At 54.7% G+C, this 24,678-nt stretch overlaps 1 protein-coding gene across 1 annotated transcript; it reads right to left on the bottom strand.

Moving 5' to 3' along the window:
* Window positions 1–1,604: 1,604 nt before the first annotated feature.
* Window positions 1,605–24,678, bottom strand: LOC132534580 (complement receptor type 1-like). Its single transcript, XM_060178336.1, has 14 exons — window positions 24,373–24,678; window positions 23,754–23,856; window positions 18,958–19,043; window positions 17,860–18,057; window positions 16,358–16,540; window positions 15,644–15,829; window positions 15,318–15,420; window positions 13,052–13,140; window positions 9,122–9,319; window positions 7,830–8,012; window positions 5,396–5,443; window positions 4,593–4,646; window positions 3,265–3,300; window positions 1,605–1,787 (listed from the first exon to the last, which is right to left on the bottom strand). Exons 1-14 carry the CDS (start codon window positions 24,524–24,526, stop codon window positions 1,618–1,620), a joined length of 1,791 nt encoding a protein of 596 aa, XP_060034319.1. The 5' UTR covers window positions 24,527–24,678; the 3' UTR covers window positions 1,605–1,617.

Raw genomic sequence — 24,678 nt, 5'->3', positions numbered from 1 at the left:
CTTCACCACCTGTGAAGCGACTACCCTGCAGGTGGGGAGCCGGGGGCTCGAACTGGGATCCTTACGCCGGTCCTAGCTTGCACCATGTGCGCTTAACCCGCTGTGCTACCGCCCCACTCCCGAGAAATATGTTTTTAAGAGGCGCAGTGGAAAGACTTCACTTGTGCTATTTCTCATAGTCATTTCATGTCAGCGGACTAGTGACCCACAAGGCACCCACACCACCAACCACTCCAGTTCTCACACTAAGACAGTTTGTCCTGTTCATTTATTTTTGAAGATTCATGTGATTCAATTCCATATATTCTACACGAGTGAGACCATGCAGTAGTTGTCTTTCACAAGTGATTAAGATTTCAAGCAAGAGTGGGAGGTGAGGAGGGCGGCTTCAGGTGGGGTCTCTGCTCAGGGAACAGGCCCCGTGAGCAGCGGGAACCATTCACAGGGCTTCCTGCCAGTGAACAGTTACTGGTGGGCGGGGGAGACAGCATAGCGGTCCTGCAGAGGCTCTCCTGCCTGAGGCTCCAAGTCCCAGGTTCAGTCCCTGCGTCACCATCAGCCAGAGCTGAAGAGAGGCCTAGTTTAGTAATGGTAGTCACCGGGCAGCCCGGGAGGCAGATAAGATGCGGACCGTGAAGTATGGGCCCAAGTTCCACCCCCGTGTCATATAGCCGGACTGACGGTCTGCTTGCCCTCCCCGTCAGTCCTGAGGAAACAAGGTCCTCAGTCCCTTCTGAGGTGTCACGTCACTGGAAACTGCAGGCACGTGCATTCGGCATGGAAGGACCCGGGCCTGCGGCTCCCCAGTGCACAACGCTGCCCCCGGGCTCTCTGCAGGGCTGGTTCAGGCTCCTGAAGGGGCGAGGCAGGGCCAGGCCCTGGGACGGCTTGGGGAGGGACACTGAAGAGCCCAGGCTGGCGGGTGGGCCCCGTGGGCTGTGAGCACCCCAAGCACCTCAGCTGTGGAGGGCACTGGAGTCACGGCCTGCTAAGCCCCGGGAGCAGGGGGCAGGGAGCAGGGACGGGGCCTGGATCGAACTCTTCAGGAAGCTCAGAGTGTCCGGGTCCTGGCCCAGGGTGGGCGCCACAGGCAGCACTGCTCCGGGCTCACACCATACAGAAGCCCCCGCACACCTGGCAGCCCAAGGGGGGACTCACACAGGCCACCGGGCCCGGCTGCCGGCTCCCCTCCTGCAGTGACCAGCACAATCACGCGTCCTTGCGGGACAAGGGGCTTGGCTGGACCCCGCCTCTGGGGGCAGTGACACAGTGAGCAGCTTCTGGACAGTCCAGGAGTGGGGAGACGCCCCATGTGCTCAGAGTCACGTCTGCTCCAGGAAAGGCCGCCTCAGCTTTGCACACAGCAGTGACATGAGGTGCTGGCATGTCAACTACAGGCTACGGGGAGCAGGTGTGTCAGCTGCATGTTAAGGGGTACAGACGTGTCAACTGCACGTTAAGGGGTGCAGGCCTGTCAACTGTGTGTTCAGGGGTGCAGGCGTGTCAGCTACGTGTTCAGGGGTGCAGGCCTGTCAGCTGCATGTCAAGGGGGGCAGATGGGTCAGCTGCAGGTTAACTCGTCTTCAGACAAGCAGAGCAGAAGCTGCGAGACAGCAACTAACTTCCGGCTTTATTCCTGGGGGAGTGACGCCTGCTGGCTGACTGAGTCGTGACCGCTTTCCCAGGGTCCAGAGAAACAGACGCCCTGGTCAGGGGCCCCTCGGAGGGGAGGGTCTTCTCAGGTGGAAGCTGTGTCCTCGGGAAAGTCTGCAGTGGCCGCTGTCTCCCTAGGAGGCAAGGCAGAGACGCATCAGTGAGGCCCGGGGCAGCCGGGGAGACGGAGAGAGACGCTCCCTGCGCCTTCCTCTCTGCTCAGTGTCTACACCGGGGAGCGGGCAGGCTGACGCCCCTCTGGCCGGCTCTGCCCAGAGCCCCACCGCTGCCTCCTCTGGGATCAGAGATCACTGCCAGGAGCACGGCCGGCCCTCCCAGAAAGCTCTCCCGGGCCCGCTGACACCGGGTGACGCCCCAGGTAGGGGCCGGGCCAGCACCCCTCCCGGCTCAGAGAAGGGGGCTCCCTGCACCCACGCAGGGGCCGGGCTGCAAGGCCATGCTTTCAGAGCCCAAGGTCTGGGGGACAGTTTCCCGTCCTGTGACACTTTCCTGCCTGCCTGCCCTTAACAAGAAGTCAGGCTCCTCACAGGGCAGCTACTGTGGTGACAAAGGGAAAAGGTCACCAGCTCCCGCGGCCTCTGCCACTGCCCAGCGCCACAGCTGCTGCTGCTCCCAGGAGGGGCCGGGGTCCGCTAGCGCCACCTGCGGCCTCCTGGGAGCAGAGCCACCAGCCCTGCACTGCAGCCTCCTCCAAGCAAAGCTTCCCCTGGGTTCTCCGGACCGGCCCTGACCCTGATGCTCACTGCAGCCCAGCCGGGCGGGCGCCAAACAGAAACGGACCGGGCCGGTGACGTCAGCCAGGGATTCGGCTGCACCGGCCTCCGGGTGGGAGACACCGGCGGCGGCAGAGGACGGGGGGAGGGAGGGAGGGAGGAAGCTGGTGGTCAGCCCATCAGTCACAGAAACAGAAACGGTGGTGCTGGACCTTTGTGGGTGGCCTGGGGGCCATCTCTGTGCTCTTGACTGAGACCAGGCCGTCCTCTACAGGAGGGAAGCACATGGAGCCTCGAGGGAGGAGGGGACACCACTGGGCAGCCAGATGAGCTGACCAGCAGGGGGCAGAGGGCACAGCCCGGGCTCTGGGGTCAGCGGGGGCAGAGGGCACAGCCCGGGCTCTGGGGTCAGCGGGGGCAGAGGGCACAGCCCGGGCTCTGGGGTCAGCGGGGGCAGAGGGCACAGCCCGGGCTCCTGTGCTGGAAGGCGGGGCTGTGAGCAGATGACGACTCAGCTTTGCTACTGCAGACGTCTCTCCGACCATCACTGCTGAGTCAGATCTAGCAGAGGAAAAAATTCCGGTCCACTTCCAGAGTGGGGACTGCCCTGACCAGGCCCACACGCGTGTGTCCTGCCTGCATCCACGCCGGGGTGGCGTGAGGAGTCCACAGAAGCCTGGCAGAAAGCACCCAGCCCCACCCGGGGCACAGCCAAGGCCTCAGCGGCTGGGGGCCGGGCACGAGGCTGCGTCAGCTCCCAGGAGGAGCAGAGTCTCCTCACACTCGGGAGCTCCCAGCCTGGCCCCCAGTCAGTCTGCTTCATCGTGAGCTGTGAGAACCAGAAACGGAGCCGCCACTGCAGATCCGGGATACTCACACACGTTCAGAACAATCAGGGAAATGAGTCCCACACCTGCAGGCAGAGAAAGCAGACAGCTGTGAGGACAGCGGGCTCTGACGTGTCCGCTGACGCCCTGACACAGCGGGGCTTCGGGTCGCGAGTGGACGTGTCCGGGCGCAGTCTCCACTCAGGCCACTCCGGCCACTCACTATCTTTTCTTGTTGGCTTTTCTATTTCTTTGGCCTTCAGGGCTATCTCTGGGGCTTGGTGCCTGTACTACAAACCCACTGCGCCTGTTGCCTTTTTGTCCCATTTTTGTTGCCCTCAGTGATGTTATTGCTGCTGCTGTCGGACAGGACAGAGAGAAATGGAGAGGGGAAGGAAGGCAGAGACGGGGAGAGAAAGACTGACACCCGCAGACCTGCCTCACTGCTGGTGAAGCGACCCCCCTGCGGGTTTGGGAGCCGGGGGCTCGAACCGGGATCCTTGCGTCGGTCTGTGTGCGTCTCGCCACGTGCGGCTGACCCTGTGCGCCTGCCTCCAGCCGGCCCCTTGGGCCACTGTCTAAGGAGTTCTGAGTGCCGTGACGTCTGCCGCCACGAGTAAGTGGCAGAGCTCCGTCCATCGGTCGCACAGAGGCGAGCTGTGGGTGACCCGCACAGCGAGGAGACGGGCCGTCCGTGAAGAGACAGACCCCACGGGGAAACCTAACCCGGATCCCGGGCAACCAGAGACCATCAAGATCCCGTCTGTGGCGGCAGAGACAGAATCAGCATCGCTGGCATGCGGGGCACTGGCAGGGCCGGGCCTTGATGTCTGAGGGTCCAGCGCTTCACCCCTGCAACACCTGCTGGCCCCAAGGATCAGAATGCTGGATTTTCAGGCGTGATCTTGTCAGCCTCACTCCGAGACCGCAGAGCGGAAGCACGGTACCCGCCTTCCTCCCCTGCTCTCTCACGGACTGAAAGCGGCTGCGTGTGGGGCCGCTGCTGCTCTGGGCACGGTGACACCTGTCACACCCAGCCCTTGACTGCTCTCCCTCAGAGACGTCAGGGGGCTTTTCTCTTCATCCCCGGAGGAGCCTCTCTGGTGACGCTGAGCCTGTGGCAGGCAGCCCCCGCCCCTCGCACCGTCCCTCCTCCAGCTAGGCCCTGGGGCGGCCTCCAGGGGGGCGCTGTCACCATAGAGCAGGTCGCGCTCTGTGCACTGGGACCCGCCGGGCACCCGGGGAGACGGGCGGCCACAGGGCCTCGAGTGTCACTGCGCTGCCAGGGGAGCCACAAGTGCCTCCGGCCAGAGGCCTGTGACCCACGTCCCCTCTGCAGAAGTGGGCTGCGAAATGCAGGTTCTAAGGCAGCACCTACCTATGGTTTCAGAGGTCTGAAGTGGTGAAGATTCAGAACTGGGTGTGGAAATTCCTAGGGGGAGAAAAAACGGAAAATAGAGGAAATATTAGAAAAAGAATAGTAAGACTTGAAGTTAGTTTAAACTTGGACATTTTTAAAGCTTTTTATACTTTATATATTTTCTGTCTTGTTTCCACTGTTTTTTATTGTTGCCATAGTTGTTGTTGATGTTATTGGTGACACTGTTGTTGAATACGACAGAGAGAAATGGAGAGAGGAGAGGAAGACAGAGAGGGGGAGAGAAAGACAGACACCTGCAGACCTGCTTCACCGCCTGTGAAGCGACCCCCCTGCAGGTGGGGAGCCGGGGGCTCAAACCGGGATCCTTACACCGGCCCTTGTGCTTCATGCCACATGCGCCTAACCCGCTGCGCTGTTGGACATTTTATTTGACTCTTTCAACTCCATTTAATTATAGCAGTTCTGTTAAGCCACATTGTGGAAGGAAGTGGATGCTACTTCCGTAACTGAGTGTTACAGAAAAGCCACCTCTCTGAACAGCTCACCGCAATCTTTTTTAAAAAAGAAAACATGATTAAAAAAACAGGAAATCTTTTTCTTTATATTAAAAGGGCTTTTGCTGAAACAGATGGAGCCAAGTGAACAGAAAAACATCTCAGAGATCAGACTGCAGCCGAGGAAGGATGGGAATAATCAGACCCCACACCTCCTCGCTCCCTGACACCGCAGACCAGCACCACACGGGTCATCCCACCCCCGGCAGAGCTCCCGCGAGAGCAGGAGGCAGCGAGTGACTGAACCTGGGCGGCTGGTCTCTGAAGGCCTGGCTGCAGGAGTCGTGTCGGCATCTGCAGAAAACACAGCGATCAGGTCACAACTGAGCCACGTCCACCACAGAGCCCTTCTGTTTACAGCACAGGACACTTAGGGCGCACGAGGAAGCAAGCAGAGACCCTCTGTGCTGTGGAGATGCGCATTTGGGGATTAGCCCAGATGTGATCACGGAGTCACAGATGCTCACCGAGCTCAACCTGACAGCAGCAGTCCCAGACGACCGCTAAGAACTTGGACTCGTTTATTGTCTTTATTTGCTGGGACAGCCCGACAGCGAGAGCAAGGGGAGACGGCGAGGGAGAGACAGACACACACCCGCAGCCCCGCTCCACCAGTCGCAAAGCTGTGCCCCCGCAGGTGGGGACTGGGGCTCGGACCCGGGTCCTCGCCCACCGTCACAGGCGCGTGCAGCCTGGTGCGCCGGCCCCGTCACGGGTCTCTGTACGATAACCGCGCAGTGCCGGGAGGGAGCCCGCCCTGCAGGCTGCACGCCGTCCTCCGGGCACACCGGGCTCCCGCCTCCGTCTCTGGGCACCGGGGCGAGGGCAGCGTCCAAGCGGTGGGGTGGCCCGGTGCCGTCTCTCTGACTCTCTGACTCTCTGACACTCCTCCTCCCGGCGCCGTGTTTCTCTAGCGACTCAGCAAAGGCGTCGCCAGAAACCTCCCGTTGAGGAGAAAGAAGCAACAGAAGCCTGTGCAGGACCTCCTCTTCCTGCCTCTCCTCGCGGACTGGGCCGCCTCAGAGCCTCGTCACTCACGAGACGCCGTGCTCAGCCCTGTCCGGCCCAGCGGACTCGCACAGCACAGCCCAGCCCAGCAGACAGACAGACAGCCAGACAGACAGAGTCCCCACCCGCCCCCGGGCCACAGAGCCAGCGAGCAAAGCCAACCGGGCAGAGGACAGACACCGCGGAGGCCCCGTGACTGCGTCCGTCCCCAGGGCCCGGCTGCTGCCACCCTCGCGGCTCCATCTGCGCTCGGAGCTCCCCGCCCCAGGCCTGCAGCAGAACTGCCAGGAGGCCCTGCGAGACCCCCAACCTCCTCAGGAAGGCCTCTGCCTGCCTCCGTGCCACAGAAAGCTGTTTATGTCATCTAACAGAAACCCACAGATTGAGAGGGGGGGGAGGGAGAGGGAGAGGGAGAGGGAGAGAGACAAAGAGGCAGTAATTACCTGGCTGGGGACTGGGGAGCGGAATCAGAGTGATTCTCAGGACAGCAGACCCCCCCAGTCTAGCACCCGTGTACAGAGCACTAATGGCTACAGGTCAGCAGAGGAGCCTGGGGCAGGATGTGGCATGGAGGGGCGTCAACAGGCCTCAGTGCAAAGAAACACAGAGAAAGCTGAGGACAGGAAGAACCCTGTCCACCCATGGCCACGGCCCCCGAGGCCTGACTGTGAGGAGAAGGCAGGGCAGTGGCCCGCAGCTGGACTCGGGAGTGACACCTGCGGGAGTTGAGGGCCGCCCGCGCTCAGGGAGGGCTCCTAGCTGCACACCCAGGAGAAACGACCCTCTCCTCCTCTAGGGCCACCATCACTAACCCTGAAGTCACTTCCAGGTGCCCCTCTCCTGTCACTGCGAGTGCTTGAACAGCAACTACGGGAAAGCAAGGGACTCTGGCCATCAGCGGAATGTAAAGGAGGTCGGCAGCTGGGCAGGAGGACCCTAGACTCTGGACCCTGACACCAGTGCTCCTGGCGCTAAGCCGGCAGTCAGAGTCCTGCAGGTGCGGTGTTGGCTAGGGTTCTGGAAGCTGGTGACAAGGCCGCGGCGGCACTGCCCTGTTTCCCACCGCCTCCTCTGCAGGACTCCGACTGCCGGCATAGTGCCAGGAGCACCCGGCACCAGAAGGCGTGAAGGAGAAGCCAGTGAGACCCCAGTGACTGGGCAGACGACCCCCCGCACCCCCCAGGTCAGCAGGCTGCTCTCTCCTCACTGGGCAGGCGCCCCCCGTTCCCCGTCCCCCAGGTCAGCAGGCTGCTCTCTCCTCACTGGGCAGGCGCCCCCCCGTTCCCTGTCCCCCAGGTCAGCAGGCTGCTCTCTTCTCACTGGGCCGGCGCCCTAGTCCCCCACCCCCAGGTCAGCAGGCTGCTCTCTCCTCACTGGGCAGGCGCCCCCCGTCCCCCACCCCCAGGTCAGCAGGCTGCTCTCTCACTGGGCAGGCAGCTGCTGGTCCTTTTAAGTCTCAGACGCCAAGCACAGACACCCGCCACCCTGCTGGTGGTCCACAGCCTTGTCAGATCCCGCGCAATGTGGCCAATGCTGGCGGCAAGGTGCCAGTGGGCGTCACAGCCATTAGGAGACAGCTGAGCCCTCACACCACCGCCTCAGCCCTCCGCACCACTGCCCAGCTCAGTGCCCGAACGAGAGCGGCTCCCGGGAGCCGGCAGACCCTCGGTACCTCTCGCGCAGGTGGGCAAGCCTGGCAGCCAGGAGCTGTTAGGTCCGCAGGACATGGTGCTCTGGCCGCGGAGGTAGAAGCCATCCAGGCACTCAAACTGCACGGTGGCCGCGTAGTAGAATCTTTTCCCAATGGCTGTTATGGGCCTGCCGTTTTCAACCACAGGATACGGGCACCTGACCACTGGAAGGTGGGGAAATCGCAGAATCAATGGAGACCGGTGTCACCAGGGCATCAGGGAAATAAAAAGTGCAAGGTCTTCTTTCCTTCTTTTCACCCTCCTGGGACACAGGGCAGGGCGATGACCTTCTGGTGCCCAGAGGCCACTCCTAACTACAGACCCGGATTCCACTCCGGGGAGGGAGAGCGGAAGCAGCCGCGGTTTCCCGCTGGTGACTGGGGGCTTCTCACTCCACAGCTCCTCTCGACGGGGAGGTGATGTCCTGCTTTTAACAGAACTGAATTTCCCCGAGCAACGGTTCCCTCCAGCCCACCCAGTCTGAGAAGCTGTCTGGCTGTGTGCTGTTTTCGCTGCGACCCCACCCAGTCTGAGAAGCTGTCTGGCTGTGTGCTGTTTTCACTGCAACCCACAACAGCCCTATTTCCTTTGTGACGCCTCTCTCAAACAGGCGTCAAAATGGTTTTGTTAATTTATCCTTTCTTAAATTAAAAAAAAAAGTGTCTTGCAAATTTTTCAGACAACAGGATTTTGAGCTTCTTTGTTTTGATCTCTTCACTTGTCGACTCATGAAATCTGAGTGCTTTCAGTCCTTTGAAAGTTCTTCCAAGTGAAGCCGTGCTTAGAGCGTGGCCTGGGGTCTCCCGCAGGCACTAAGGGCAGCCGTGCTTAGAGCGTGGCCTGGGGTCTCCCACAGGCAGGCACTAAGCAAACACCTGCTGGTATTCACCGGAGTCAAGCACCCTGCTGGCCGCCTCTGAAGTCGGTTCTGCCCAGAGCACATCGCCCTCCCAGCCATGGGGTAGTTCTCTGCTCGCGTGGCCAGAGCTCAGGTCTCTTGCAGTGTCAGGCAGACTGTCTCATTATTAACCCAGTGTGACACGAGGGCTTTTTTTATTCTTTTGAGGCAAAAAGAATCTAACTCCTACATATACACAAACATACACACACACACACATACAGTATTTTGCAATGTGTGCTGAGTGGGGAACTCTACAACTTGACAAGCAAATCAGATGTCAGCTTCCCAACAGAAGGGAATCCCTGTCCTGTGCTGCATGCAGCTGCGACGAGGTGTCTCTACAGCCCCAGAAGCCCGGGGGAACTGCCGTACCTGTGCACTCAGGAGGCTCCCGGTCCCACTCTCCACTGGCAGAGCACGTGAGCTTGTTCTCGCCGACCAGCGAATACGGGTCTGGGCCGTTCGAAGTGTCACAAGAGTAAGTCACAACGTCATTAAACTCAAAGGTGTCCTTGTAGCTGTAGGTGAATTTCCCATTTGGGATTTGAGCAGGTGCTGCACACTTAATCTCTTAGGAAGAGGAAAAGAGAAGAAATCAAAAAGGCAAGAGGCCAGGATGACACGCGTGAATTCCTCTCAACTCGCTTCAGTATGCTCCCTAAGGCTGGTTCCTTCTCTCTTGTCTTTTTCCTGCCGCCAGGATCAGTGCTGGGCCTCGGTGCAGTGAGTCCACATCTGGCAGCCGCTTCTCACCCATGCCCTATTTTTCTTTTCTTTTCTTTCTTTCTTTGATAAGAGTCAGAAACTGAGAGAGGAGCGGGAGGCGGAGGGGGAGGGGGAGAAAGAGATACCTGCAGCCCTGTTCCACCACTGCTGACGCTTCCTTGATGCATGTGGCCTGAACCTGCGTCTTGAGCATGGTAACTGATATGCTTTACCAAGGACACCGGTGCCTGTTACTGGGGCATGCTTTTTTTTTTTTTTAATTTATAAAAAGGAAACATTGACAAAACCATAGGATAAGAGGGGTACAACTTTGCACAATTCCCACCACTGGAACTCCGTATCCCATCCCCTCCCCTGGTAGCTTTCCTATTCTTTACCCTCTGGGAGTATGGATCCAAGTGTATAAGCTAGTTTGAGTCCCATATCCATTTTGGAGAAATCTGCTATAAAACGATATATCATCCCAAATTCAAATGACGGGTGTAGAAAGGAATTTTCAGAATAGAACTCATTTTCATAAGTACCTACATAGCATACCTTATCTGAAAACTGTGCTTTTTTCCTTGTCAAGACACTGATAGCACACAGAATAACAGAGGATGATGCTGAGGGCAGTTCTCCTTCATTGGAAATAAGCTTCCTAGAGTCCCAGTGAAGGTGAAGCGCAGCCCGGCCCCCACGACCCCTGCAGCAGTCATATCAGTGGAAGTCAGCACCCAGAGGGCCTGGGTCACAGGCGGCCCCAGACGAGCACAACTCAGGTCTAAGAGCCCCTCCACCAGGAGCACCCAGCCCCACCTAGGGCCCCGCTTGCTCCCCTGCCAGGTCCCAGGCCCCCAGCACCAGCTCAGGCCCGTCCTGTGCCTTGGGGCTGCAGCCTGCCCCCCCCACACACACACAATGCTGCCCCGGGACCAGCCTCCCAGGGCCCCGGCCCACTCCCAGCTGCTGTGCTGAGAGACAGCAGGCCACAGCTGGGCAAACTCGGAAGACGCAGCACTGCAGTCGGGTGAGCAGGGGCAGGCTGAGCCAAAACCCTGGCACCCGTCCTGCTGTAGCCTGGTGCCCAGGACTCTACAGCCACAGGAGGGCAGTGCCCGAGCCACGTGGGAACCGCGGCCACGTGCTCAAAGCAGCCGCTGCTACAAGTCTGTCTCTCGGGGTCCGGGGGTCGCTCACCGGGTTAAGCACAAGGACCGGCCTAAGAACCCCAGTTCGAGCCCCCGGCTCCCCACCTGCAGGGGGGTCTCTTTACAAATGGTGAGGCAGGTCTGCAGGTGTCTGTCTTTCTCTCCCCCTCTGTCTTCCCCTCCTCTCTCCATTTCTCTCTGTCCTATCCAACAACGACAGCAGCAATGGTAACAGTAACAACAATACAATAACAACAAGGGCAACAAAATGGAGAAAATGGCCTCCAGAAGCAGGAGATTCATAGTGTGGGCACTGAGCCCCAGTGATAGATAGCCCTGGAAGCAGGGGGAGAGAGAGAGAGAGAGAGAGAGAGAGAGAGAGAGAGAGAAGTCAGTTTCTCAGTAACTGGCGATGGTGGCAGGGCTGGGAAGGTCTCCCTCCACTCAGCAAAGTGCCCATCACTGGTACCAAACGTTAATAAAGAGTTGGTACAGATCTACAAAAGAAAAAAAATAACCCAGTCAAAAATGGGCCAAAGAACTAAACAGTTTTCTAAAGAAAAGAAACACATGGCCCACAGACATATGAAGAAATGCAAATGGAAACCACACTGAGATCCCACCTCACACCTGAGGGAAGCGCTTCCACCAGGAAAGGACAGGCGTGGGAGAGGCTGTGGAGAGAAGGGGCCCTGCTCCACTGCTGTGGGGACGCAGACTGGGCAGCCCCTCTGGGAGACAGGTGCACGGCCCTAGACAAGTAGACATGGAGTTTCCTTGGGCCTTTATCCAGAGTGTCGGGCCGTCTAGTACAATATATGCGTCTTGATACTCTGGCTAATGCTTGTCTCAGACCAGCACAGACCATGGTTTACTCAATCCCTCTCTAAGGTGATGACTCCATACATTTCCAGAGGCCAGTGGGTGTTGGGGAAGGCCAAACCTTCCCCTGGCCAAAGCAATCACCCGAGAACTGGACACATTTCCTTGTCTGAGTAGCTTTGTTTGGGTCAGCCTATGTGGAAATTTCAAGTCTCGAGGGCCAGTGCGCAAGCCAAAGGACACGCAAACACGGATCAAAGGACACGGCACCTGTGTCCACGGTTGTATCACTCACAGACTGCCAAGGACACAGCCTGAATGCCCACCCACAGATGGCTGGACAAAGAAGTTATGGGACCTAGACTCCATGGAATACTACTCTGAAAAAAACCAAAAAGAAATAAAAGGAACTTTGCTTCTGTGTCCTTGGAAGTGGACTGGAGAAGATTCTGCTTAGTAAAAGAAGTCAAGAGATGAAAGACAACGACCAGATGGTTTCACCCATATGTGGAATCTAGAGAGCTGACAAACACGAACTTGAGGAAACACCAGAAGTGAACTGGTGGTTCTGAGGTGGGAGGCTGTGGACACAGAACCTTCGTGTGGGGTGTGGTGTGGGACTAGACCCTGCTTAGTCTTAGTCTTGTCACCCACCATCAATCCCAACAAAAAACTGTGATTACGAGGTGGTGGGAAGGAGAGGGTGGTGTGAGGGTGCAGGGTCTGCGCAGACATGGGTGGCGGCACTCTGTGGGGTGCGGGGGGGGGAGATGCGACAACACGATTTGAAGAGGTGGGAACTGTACTTCTGAAACACTTAAAAATTTTGTAATCCAAGGCACTTCAAAAACAAATTACTTGGGGGCTGGTGGGTAGTGCAGCAGGTTAAGCACATTTGGTGTGAAGAGCAAGGACAGGCATAAGGACCCCAGTTTGAGCCCTCACTCCCCACCTGCAGGGGAGTCACTTCACAGGCAGGTCTGCAGGTGTCTGTCTTTCTCTCCCCCTCTCTGTCTGCCCCTCCTCTCTCCATTTCTCTCTGTCCTATCCAACAACAACGACATCAACAACAACAATAACCATGACAAGGCTACAACAACAAGGGCAACAAAAGTGGGAAAAATGGCCTCCAGGAGCAGTGGATTCATGGTGCAAGCACTGAGCCCCAGCAATAACCCTGGAGACACAAAAAAAAAAAAATTACATTTACGTAAAAGGTAAAATAAACACAGCGCTAATGACAAGTGCTATATGCTATTGACAAACATCTGTTAAACTGCTGGTTCACAACATACCTCGACGTTCTTGTCTGTATCACTCTGATCTTTATACAGCGAGAGTCCCAGTGACTAGAAATGTCAGGGTGCCACAACAGTGAATTCAGATGCTCCCGGGGGCAATACATAATGCCAGCACCCTCACCATGATTCTGGAACGCTTTCCCGTAACAATACGTCTCAATAGTTAACACGATTAGATGCCAAATTCAGATATGTGATTAGTTTGAAGACTTCTGGTTTTAATCTCGATACAATAAAAATCTGGCTGGCTGTCAATTTAAGTGCGTGGCGGCTCCAGGCCGAACATTCTGAGAACTGTAGCTCTAAGGAGAGGACATACTTACTGTCGCACTGTGGGAAGGGCTGAGTCCACATCACATTCGCCCCAAAGAGTTCGCAGTAGAGCTTGCTGTCGCCGCCAGCCAAGCGGTAACTAAATGAGGAGAGGCCAAGTCACAAAGCTGCGGTTCTTGAAGTGAACAAAACACCCAGTCACCACGACAGTCTGACACGGGTCTGGGGAGGGGTCGCGGGAAGGCCTGCCTGCAGGAAGCCGCCGAGCAGATCTGTAACCCAGTGAGGACCCGTCACAGTGTGGCGAGACCGGCGTTTAAGCCCCTGGTTCCCACTGCAGGTGGAAGGCGGGACTTCAGTGAAGCAGCCTGCAGGTGTCTCTGTCTCTCTCCCTTTCCCTTACCATCATCCTTTTCCCAGCAGGCTTAGCGCTGGGGCTCGGTACCTGCACTATGCGTCCACTAGTCCAGGCATCCATTCACCCCATTTTCTTACCGGACAGGTCAGACAGAAATTGAGAGGGGGGGGGAGGTAAGAGGAGCGGAAGACAGACGCCTGAAGACCTGCTTCACCGACTGTGAAGAACTCAGAAACAAACTTTCTCTCAGACTTTGTGAGAGTGTGCTGGGGCTGCCGGGAGAGCCAGGCCCAGAAGCTCTTCACTGGAGTAAGTCACAGGGTTTTTTAAAAGATTTAATTTGGAGGGGCCTGGGCAGTGGCGCACTGGGTTAAGCGCATGTGGTGCAAAGTGCAAGACAACAGTGGTTCCCACTGGGAAGGTGAAGGCAGAGAACTTTGGTGGTGAGTGTGGTGCGAAACTGAACCTGTGACCCCAGAGTCTCGTGAGCTGTTACTGAACACACACCCCGAAAGCAGTGAAACATGCCCCTTCCACAGAGCAGGGAAACCCTGGTCTTTACCTTACGGATGAGGAAACATACAACACAGGTCAGCCCTCTCTCTCAATAAGAGCTCTCAACAGTAGGGTGGGGTAGAGAGCGGTTCTGCAAAGAGACTCTCGTGCCTGAGGCTCCAAAGTCCCAGGTTCAATCCCCCACACCACCATAAGCCAGAGCTGAGCAGGGCTCTGGTAAAATAGAGAGAGAGAGAGAGAGAGAGAGAAAGAAAGAGAGAGAGAGAGAGAGAGAGAGAGCACTCTCAACAGTTATGGAAAGCAGGGAACAACCCAGATCCCAGAGTCCATACGGGAAGAGCTGCGGCAAAGTGTGGAGCCAAGGGCAGTAGCTGGCCCCTGCTCTCAGGTCAGGACGGCCGAGCTCTGCTGCCCTCATCACTTCTCTGCTCAGCATGAGGCTTCCCGCAGAGAAACACACCAACAGCGGGATGGGCACCAGCCTGAAAGGAAGGCGCTCCATGGCCTGGCTGCTGCCCTGATGCTGGGGGGGGGGGGTACAGGGAGAGCGCCGAGGGCCACATGCGTTAGAGAGAGAGAGGGAGTCAGGCGGTAGTGCAGCAGGTTAAGTGCACATGGTGTAAAGCGGTGAGGATCCCAGTTCGAGCCCCCGGCACCCCACCTGCAGGGGAGTTGCTTCACAGGCAGTGAAGCAGGTCTGCAGCTGTCTTTCTCTCCCCCTCTGTCTTCCCCCCTTTCCATTTTTCTCTGTCCTATCCAACAACAATATCAATAAGAACAACAATAAAAAACAAGGGCAACGATAGGGAAAATAAATAAATATTAAAAAGAGAGAGCGAGCAAGCTCCGCAGACAGCAGGACCCAAGGTCTCCCTAAGTGAGCGGCTCTTCTGTTGACCCTCATCTCCCTCTACATGCTCCAGGCGGCCAGGCGCAGCGCCAGGGTTTGCAGACTAAGCCTGTGGGCCAGTGCCCGGCCCTGCTGGCCAGCCGCCCTCCTCTGAGCAGAGCCGCCCACGGAGAGCTGGGGCCATTTGCCTGTGGGGAGTGGACAGGCCCACCTGGTCTGGTCAGTAAGCTCACAGCACCATCTCACTCGAATCTTCCCACGGCAATTCTGCCCCCTCATCCCCCCCCCGCCACTTCCCTTCTGAGAGTCGGCAGTTTTAAAAAGGGCGCATTTTGCTGTCAAGAGAACGTCACTGATGAGGTCTGCGTGTGGGTGCTTAAGATCACTGCAGAACGTGTCAACAATTCTGCCTTGTTCCCATTTACAGTTTTGCCTTTTCACTGCATGCAGTCTCTATGACAAGAGCAGAAGTCTGGCTACAAGGGCAGCTTGTCACATCCAAGGCAAAATGAATCCAGCTTTCAGGGGAGTCAGCGCGGCCAAAGCGCAAGTGGGCCAGCACCATCCGGCTCACCTCCAAGGAGCAACTCACCCGTTGTTGCAGGTGATGCGGACCTCGGACCCGAGCTCCCCAGCCCCACTGACATATTTCACCCTTCCATTGTTGGGGTCTCTTAGAGTAGGGCATTTTTTTTCTGAAAGAAAATTTCAAATTTATGCTTTATATCAATTTTGAGACAGTTAAGTCAACAGAAAATTCTAGACGGTTCTCATGTATTTCTAGGAATGTTACTTGATATCGGGACACACTCACAGTGACCCAGCCCCAAAGAGAGGCCTGCCTGCCAGACCCGAAAGGCAGACTGCCACGGGTGGTGCCGCGGCAGTCAAAGCAGAAAGCAGCAGCTCGCCACTCACTGACACAGGCGTTCTGGAGAGGGGTCCACGTGCTGTCCACCCTGCAGACGGCGGCAGCGGACTGTCCAGGCACGAGCCTGTATCCTGGACGGCAGACGTACTCCACTCTGTCTCCGGGCATGTACACAGCTTTAGGGGAACCTTTGATCTGCATAGCGTAAGATCTGGGGGGATCACCACAGACATCTAGAGAGAGGGGGAAAGACCTTGCTCTTTCTCTCCCCGGCCAGGGCCGTGGTCTGGCGCTGGTTAGGGGCCACCCTGTGCCAGGCGTGGGGGTGGCAGGTGGGGTGCAGGACGTGCCTCTGTGCCTTGGGAACATCCTGGCTTTGTGTGGGTGGGGCTTCACTCGGCAGTCCGCTGAAGCAGCGGCACCTGTGGCCGGCAGTGCGAGCCCAGCACCAGCGGCCGCCACGTAGGGCAGGCCTTACCCACAGAGCCCCCCACCCAATTGGGAGGGTTTCAGGAAACTGACAGAGCGTGTGTTCTACTGAAGAGAACTTTCCACCCCGTCCACCTGCGACTGTGGGTGGCCATTGCACTCGGCAGAACACACGCCCGGCTCCAGCGTGCCCCCACCCCGTGCACCTCCCCCAGCTGGTGGCTCTGCTCGTGCTTGACATCTGCTCTCCGACTGCTCTGGATTCTTGGCATTTGCTGTGGCACAGAGAATCAAACAGAACCCAACAGAAGAGGGCACATTTTCCCCTGTACCTCTCGCGCAGGTGGGCAAGCCCGGCAGCCAGGAGCTGTTAGGTCCGCAGGACACGGTGCTCTGGCCGCGGAGGTAGAAGCCATCCAGGCACTCAAACTGCACGGTGGCCGCGTAGTAGAATCTTTTCCCAATGGCTGTTATGGGCCTGCCGTTTTCAACCACAGGATACGGGCACCTGACCACTGGAAGGTGGGGAAATCGCAGAATCAATGGAGACCGGTGTCACCAGGGCATCAGGGAAATAAAAAGTGCAAGGTCTTCTTCCCTGCAGGAGAGCAAGGCAGCGTCACCTGAGCTCCCACTGCGGGCACAGAGGCGGAGGCTCCTCGCAGGAGCACAGCACCCGCCTGCGGGAGGCCCCGGGCTGCCTCCCTGCTGCCCCCTGGCCACAGGGCTCTGCTGCTCTCTGGCTTCTTCTCTGGCGGGAGGGGATGTAGGATTAAATTTCCCTTTGGTTCCCTTTCTGGGGTCCAGTGGGAGCATCACTCAAAATTTCAAGTCAAAGGGGAATCCTGGGATTCTGCATGATCTAAGGGACTCCATTCCTGGAAGCCCTCAAGGTGGCTTCTCCGCCTAGAATATGAGGCCTCTCAGGAAATGTCTAGATGCACAGGGCGAGTGTGAGCGCCCGCCCACAGGTGTTCACTGCTCTCTTTTGGGAGCAGCCGCTAGCCCCTTGCTGTCTGGCCCGTCTCCGAGCCTTGAACGTGCTTCTGAATTCTCTGTGCTCAGCGCACATCACTGCCACTCCTCCTGGTGAACCGCTTCGTTCCTTAGACTCCCATTACCAGATTTCTTGTGACAGAAGACAGGTTTTCACAGTTAAGCCAGCGTAACCTAAGTTTTTTGTTTTTATCATTATTATTCTTTTGAGGAAAAAAGCATTTTATCACCTGTGCATACACAGGAGCTTGGAAAGCAGAAAATTTTATGTCAACAACTGGTGGGGGCAGGGTAGACAGCATAATGGCTCTGCAGAGTCGCCTGTACCTGAAACTAGGTTCAATCCCCAGCACCACCATAAGCCAGAGCTGAGCAGGGCTCTGGTAAAAATGAATAAATCAATAAAAATGAATGAGTACAAAACAAAATGGAACTATGCAGTCCCATATCAAAACAACATATCAACAGAAAAGAACTGGAGGGGCAAAGAGTGGGTAGGTCTCCAATTCAGACGAGTTTTTGTTTTTTTTAAACCAGAGCACTGCTCAGCTCAGGCTTATGGTGGTGTGGAGGGGATTGAACCTGGGACTTCTGAGCCTCAGGCATGAGTCTCTGCATAACTGTGAAGCTATCTCCTCCTCTCTCAAACAAGTTTTGATCATTGAACCTGACTGATCTGAGTTTGGAATCAACTGCAGGGAGGGGAGAGGTGTCCTGCGTCACAAACCACAGGGAAGGCACCAGGCAGCTGCCTCTCTGGGGGGGAGGAGCCAGGGGGTCACCCAGCTCTGCACTGGGCTAGCTGCTTCCCTCTGGGGGGAGCCAGGGGGTCACCCACCTTTGCACTCGGGAGGCTCAGCGCTCCAGTTCCCGCCTGCTGAGCATATGAGCTGCCTCTGCCCGACCAGGGAGTAGGGGTCTGGGCCGGTGGACGGGTCACAGCTGTATGTCACCACCTCACTGTACTCGAAAGTGTCCTTGTAACTGTTGGTGAATCTGCCGTTGGGAATCTGCGCGGGCTTCGCACACTTGACCTCTTCCGGGGGGAGAGACGGACAAGACAGGAAAAGAGGAGACTTCTGAGATTAACTGTAAATTCTATGAATGGACTTCACAAAGTCCATGAAGCTGTGGTTTGTGTGCGCTACTTCATTTACAAGAAAGCTCCTAGGAGAACTACGTATCACCTCAAATTCAAATGGCTCGCAGAAAAGACCTTCAGAATAAAGCTCAAGTTTCATGAAAACCTGTTTATCTGCAAAGTTATGCTGAGTTCACCTGCCATGATAACAAACATGCTAATATGTGATAATCAGGAAAATGCACTAGGACTGGGGTTCGAGCCCCTGGTCCCCACTAGCAAGGGAAAATCTTCACAAGCTCTAAAGCAGGGCTGAAGGTCTTCCTGTCTCTCTCTCTCCCTATCTCTCCCTCTCTCTCAATTTCTCCCTGTTCTATCAAGTAAAATAAAGTTTAAGGAGAAATTATTGATATTTCCTTTAAAAAATCTAAAAAAAGAAAATGCACTTGTCATAGTAAAACTCGGCACTAGTTGAGGCGCTATATAAATTGCATCTAGAAAACAAATCAATAAATTACACCCAGTCACCCGAGTAGCCAGGGGCCTGCAGCTCTGCGCTCCCGCCCACGCAGCTAAGCGCCCAGAGGCCACAGCTGCTGACAGGACAGGCGACCTCCTGAGGGCGGCAGCACAGGCTGGCTCCTACCAGCCAGGCCGGCCACAGGGCCAGGCTACCTGTGTGTCCACGCGTGGGACTCGCGGGTCTTAAATGAACAGGCAGCGAGTCCTAGGACTCCTCCGCTTTCAGCCCAGCGGAATGGAAACCCCCAGAGCGGGGCGCTCCGGCCTCTGACAGGTGAACGTGCTCAGCGGCCGTGGCTCGAACAGCCCGAGACAAGGGGACAAGTCACCTACTGATGCAATTCGGGACAGTATCGCTCCAGGCCACGTCGTTTCCAGCAAGTTCACAATACAGAATCTTTGTTCCAATCGTGTGGAAACTAAACCAGGAGAGAAACAGAACAAGGGTTCAGCGGTTGACAAGACGCCCAGGGTCAGGAAGATGCTTGTGTCTCCGGGACCCAGCTCGGGGGAGGCTGAGGAAACCCGCCAGCCCCCCCCCCCCCCACACTAAGCTGTCTCCCCCTGCCCTTTACATAATTTACTTTTCTTTTTTAATTTCTTTATTGGGGAATTAATGTTTTACATTCGACAGTAAATACAATAGTTTGTACATGCATAACATTCCCCAGTTTTCCATATAACAATACAACCCCCACTAGCTCCTCTGTCATCCTTCTTGGACCTGTATTCTCCCCCTCCCCCACCCCCGAGTCTTTTTAAAAAAATTTTTTTTAATGTTTTATTTATTTATTCCCTTTTGTTGCCCTTGTTGTTTTATTGTTATAGTTATTATTGTTGTTATCGTCGTTGTTGGATAGGACAGAGAGAAATGGAGAGAGGAGGGGAAGACAGAGAGGAGGAGAGAAAGACAGACACCTGCAGACCTGCTTCACCGCCTGTGAAGCAACGCCCCTGCAGGTGGCGAGCCGGGGTTCGAACGGGGATCCTTATGCCGGTCCTTGGTCCTTGTGCTTTGCGCCACCTGCGCTTAACCCGCTGCACTACAGCCCGACTCCCCTCCCCCCCCCCGAGTCTTTTACTTTGGTGCAAAACGCCAATTCCAGTTCAGGTTCTACTTCTGTTTTCTTTTCTGATCTTGTTTTTCAACTTCGGCCTGAGACTGAGATCATCCCATATTCATCCTTCTGTTTCTGACTTATTTCACTTAACATGGATTTTTCAAGGTCCATCCAAGATCGGCTGAAAGTGGTGAAGTCACCATTTTTTACAGCTGAGTAGTATTCCATTGTGTATCTAGACCACAACTTGCTCAGCCACTCATCTGTGGTTGGACACCTGGGCTGCTTCCAAGGTTTTGGCTATTAAAAATTGTGCTGCCAAGAACATATGTGTACACAGATCTTTTTGGATGGGTGTGTTGGGTTCCTTAGGATATATCCCCAGGAGAGGAATTGCAGGATCATAAGGTAGGCCCATTTCTAGCCTTCTGAGAGTTCTCCAGACTGCTCTCCACAGAGGTTGGACCCATTGACATTCCCACCAGCAGTGCAGGAGGGTTCCTTTGACCCCACACCCTCTCCAGCATTTGCTGCTGCTCCCTTTTCTGATGTGTGACATTCTCACGGGAGTGAAGTGGTGTCTCATTGTGTCTTTATTTGCATTTCTCTGACAATTAGAGACTTGGGAGCATTTTTTCATGTGTTTCTCTGCCTTTTGGATCTCTTCTGTGGTGAACAGTCTGTCCATGTCCTTCCCCCATTTTTGGATGGGGTTATTAGTTTTCTTGTGGTTGAGTTTGGCAAGTTCTTGATATATTCTGGTTATTAGCCTCTTGTCTGATGTATGACATATAAAGAGCTTCTCCCATTCTGTGAAGGATCTCTTGGTTTGAGTAGTGGTTTCTTTTCTCAGATCAGGTACTAGACAGGGCTGCCCACTATCACCATTACTATCCAACATAGTGTTGGAAGTTCTTGCCATAGCAATCAGGCAGGAGCAAGGAATTAAAGGCATACAGATTAGAAGAGAAGAAATCAAACTCTCCCTATTTGCAGATGATATGGTAGTATACATAGAAAAACCTAAGGAATCCAGTAAGAACCTTTTGGAAATCATCAGGCAATACAGTAAGGTGTCAGGCTACAAAATTAACATTCAAAAGTCAGTGGCATTCCTCTATGCAAACACTAAGTTAGAAGAAGCTGAAATCTAGAAATCAGTTCCTTTTATTATAACAACAAAAACAATAAAATATCTAGGAATAAACCTAACCAAGGAAGTGAAAGACTTGTATACTGAAAATTATGAGTCACTACTTAAGGAAATTGAAAAAGACACAAAGCAGTGGAAAGATATTACATGTTCAGGGGTTGTAAGAATTAACATCATCAAAATGAAGATACTACCCAGAGCCATTTACAAATTTAATGCTGTCCCCATCAAGATCCCAAGCACATTTTTTTGGAGAACAGAACAAATGCTACAAATGTTTATCTGGAACCAGAAAAGACCTAGAATTGCCAAAACAATCTTGAGAAGAAAGAACAGAACTGGAGGCATCACACTCCCAGATCTCAAACTGTATTATAGAGCCACTGTCATCAAAACCGCTTGTTACTGGAACATGAACAGACACACTGACCAGTGGAATAGAATTGAGAGCCCAGAAATGAGGCCCCACACCTATGGACATCTAATCTTTGACAAAGGGGCTCAGACTATTACATGGGGAAAGCAGAGTCTCTTCAACAAATGGTGTTGGAAACAATGGCTTGAAACATGCAGAAGAATGAAACTGAACCACTGTATTTCACCAAATACAAAAGTAAATTCCAAGTGGATCAAGGACTTGGATGTTAGACCAGAAACTATCAGATACTTAGAGGAAAATATTGGCAGAACTCTTTTCCGCATACATTTTAAAGATATCTTCAATGAAATGAATCCAATTATAAAGAAGACTAAAGCAAGTATAAACCCATGGGACTACATCAAATTAAATTTACTTCTCTTTTGATGTCCTCATCAACACAGATGTTATTAAGAAGCATGTTGTTATGGGCCATGTGGCGGTCCACCCAGCAGAGTGTGCACAGCAAGGGCAACAAAAGGGGAAAAAATGGCCTCCAGGAGCAGTGGGTTCGTAGTGCAGGCACTTGGCCCCCAAGATAACTCTGGATGCAAAAAAAAAAATTCTTGTACACTTGTGGACCAGGCTTTCGGTCTTGGGGTGACTTTGGTCACTGATTTGATTTCCGCACTAATGATGACTCTGTTTGGGCTGTTCTCTTCTTCTTGGATCAGACTTGGGGGTGCTGTGTTTTTTCTGTTCTGTTTTTTACCAGAGCCCTGGCTCAGTGCCTGCACTACTAACCCACTGCTCCTGGAGGCCATTTTCCCCTTTTGTTGCCCTTGTTGTTTATTGTTGTTGTTAATATCTGATAGAACAGAAAGAAATCGAGAGAGGAGGGAAAGACAGAAAGGACAGACACCTGCAGACCTGCTTCACCACCTGTGAAGCGATCCCCCTGCAGTTGGGGAGCCGGGGGCTCCAACCAGGATCCTGACGCTGGTCGTTGTGCTTTGTGCCATGTGCACTTAACTCACTGTGCTAATGCCCAGGTCCCTACAAGACTTTCAAAGACCTAACACTCATCCTACCGAAATTCTAAATATTTAAGAGGGGGAGCTGCCCACAGACATTCCCACTGATAGTGGACTCCAGAGAGTCCTTCAGTCAACACACCAACAGCTGAAAGCAGGGTGTCTTCAAAGGGTGTGGCTGAAATACGGAATTGGTCTAAAAGCCCAGTGACAGATGACTAGACAAAAGTTCTGGGATATATAATCAGTGGAATACTATTCTGTATTTAAAAAGATGATATTATACGTTTGAGTCAAAAGTGGAAGGAACTGGAAGTGATTGCATTAAGTGAAATAAGTAAAGAGATAAAAGACGAGATGCAGGTAATTAAAGCAAATCAACAGGCAAACAAAACAGTAACCCAACTGTCTCCCAGACTTTGCAAACTTGAGGTGGTTCTGAGCTGGAAGGGTGGGCACACGGCCTCAGCCGGCAGGTGCAGGATGAACACCCCTGGATTGTCACAGTTTTGTGAACCAAGATCAAATAGCATTTTGCAGGTAACACTAAGACTGAAAAGTTAACTCAGTGTGCATCTTGGTCAAATATAAAATCACCATTCTCACGTTTTAAAGATATCTATGTGTGGGGCCAGGCGGGGGCGCAGCTGGTTGAGCACACAGCACAGTGCACAGGACCAGGTCCAAGCCGCTGGCCCCCACCTGCAGCGGGGAAGCTTCAGGAGCAGGGCTGCGACCTCTCTCCCCGTCTCTCTCCCTCTCCCTCCCCCACCCTCTCAACTTCTCTCTGTCCTCAAGGAATAGATGGAACCTCTAAGGTGTTGAATCTGTTAACAACAGAGCAACCGAGCCGCACTCTGGCACGCGCAAGGGCAGTTCTGCGTCTCCATGGAGGTCGACCTCGGGGCGAGCTCTGCCCACCGCCGGCTTGGGGTGCTGCTGGACTCAGCCTGCGGCTGAGCAGACAGTGAGCTCAGTGCATCGACTGCCAGACATGCTGCTTTGCTCCAGCACTTAATTCCGCTTCACGTATCACAGACGCACACGTGCAAGAGGGGTTATGAGGCAGAGGGCAATAAACACGAGTGCCGAGTGCTGTCCAGATGCGTGGAGTCAAGGCTGGACCAGGAAGCCCAGGCCCCAGTCAGTCCCCGGGGTCAGCTCTTCAACTTCTGCAGGGAGCCGCAGAGCACACTGCGCCCTCTCTCTCCCTCTCTCTCTGTGTCACTGAGTAATGGTCTGCAGGACCAAGGTGACACGGACGCAGTCCCACGCTGCATCTACCACCGAAGTTCTGTGACTCCCTGCAGCACAGCTCTTGGTTCCAATTGCCTACAGCCCACCTGTGGACAAAACCAGGTAAGTGCCACTGCGTTCACTCCGTGTCTTCTCAGCATCCACAAGGAGTCTGTCTGGCTGTAAGCACAGCGTGTAAGCTACCAGGCAAAATGACATCAGCCAGAGAAGACAAAGCAGAAGAGGGTTTGAATCCCTGACCTCATCCCCTCCCGGGAGCGGCTCACCCCTTGTCGCAGGTGATGTGCGCCTCGGACCCGAACACGACAGACCCATTGACGTAGTTCACCCTCCCGTTGCTGGGTTCTCCCAGAAGGGGACATTTTTTCTCTATAAGAAAATTTCAAAGACATGTCTGATATCAGTCCCAAGGCAGATCTGAGCCAACCAAAAACACTACAACGTTCTTCGGGATTTGTGCGAGCGCTCCCTAAGCTGGCGTAAGGGCCAAAGACGCCTATCACCCGTCACCAATGGCAGAAACGGAGAATTCTGTGGAGTTGTCTTTGCTTTTTACTGGTGGAATCTACACCACAAGCTGGTGCAGTTTCAATCTCCAGAGTCGTGCTTTTGAATCTATAGAGAATCAGAGAGAAGAGGAGAGAGAGAGAGAGAGAGAGAGACATGACAAGCAACGGTGCTTCCCCTGTTGCTACAGTACCAGCCAGCTGGTCGGAGCACAGCCATGCAGCACCCCCACCGGTGAGGAACAAGCTCTCTGGGACTTGGAGACGTTTCAGTAAGAAAAAAAAAATTCATCTTCAAACTACATTAGTAGAATAAGTTCAACAGCAATGAAGAAAAACAGCTAGGGCAATAAAAAGGGGGGAGGAGTCTGTCACTCACTGGCGCACACACCCTGGAGGGGTGTCCACGTGTCGTCCTTCTGACAGACAACCTGGATGGGGCGGCTGGACAGACGCCTGTAGCCGGGGCGACACGTGTAGTCCACTCTGTCTCCGGGCGCGTACGTGGGCTTAGCGGTCCCACTGATCATCATGCTCTGGGACCGAGGAGGGTCATCGCAGGCCTCTGCAGAGGAGAGAGAGGAAGGGCAGTGCTCTCCCTGTCCAAGGCCGGGGAGGTGGCCAGAGAGAATGACCGCGGCGAGATGCCCGGTGACCGTCCCCGTCGGGGTGGGGGTGCGGGGCC

The sequence above is a fragment of the Erinaceus europaeus genome, chromosome 19, assembly GCF_950295315.1.
Source record: "Erinaceus europaeus chromosome 19, mEriEur2.1, whole genome shotgun sequence".
NCBI classification, from domain to species: domain Eukaryota; kingdom Metazoa; phylum Chordata; class Mammalia; order Eulipotyphla; family Erinaceidae; genus Erinaceus; species Erinaceus europaeus.
This window is presented reverse-complemented; position numbering and strand designations above follow the sequence as displayed.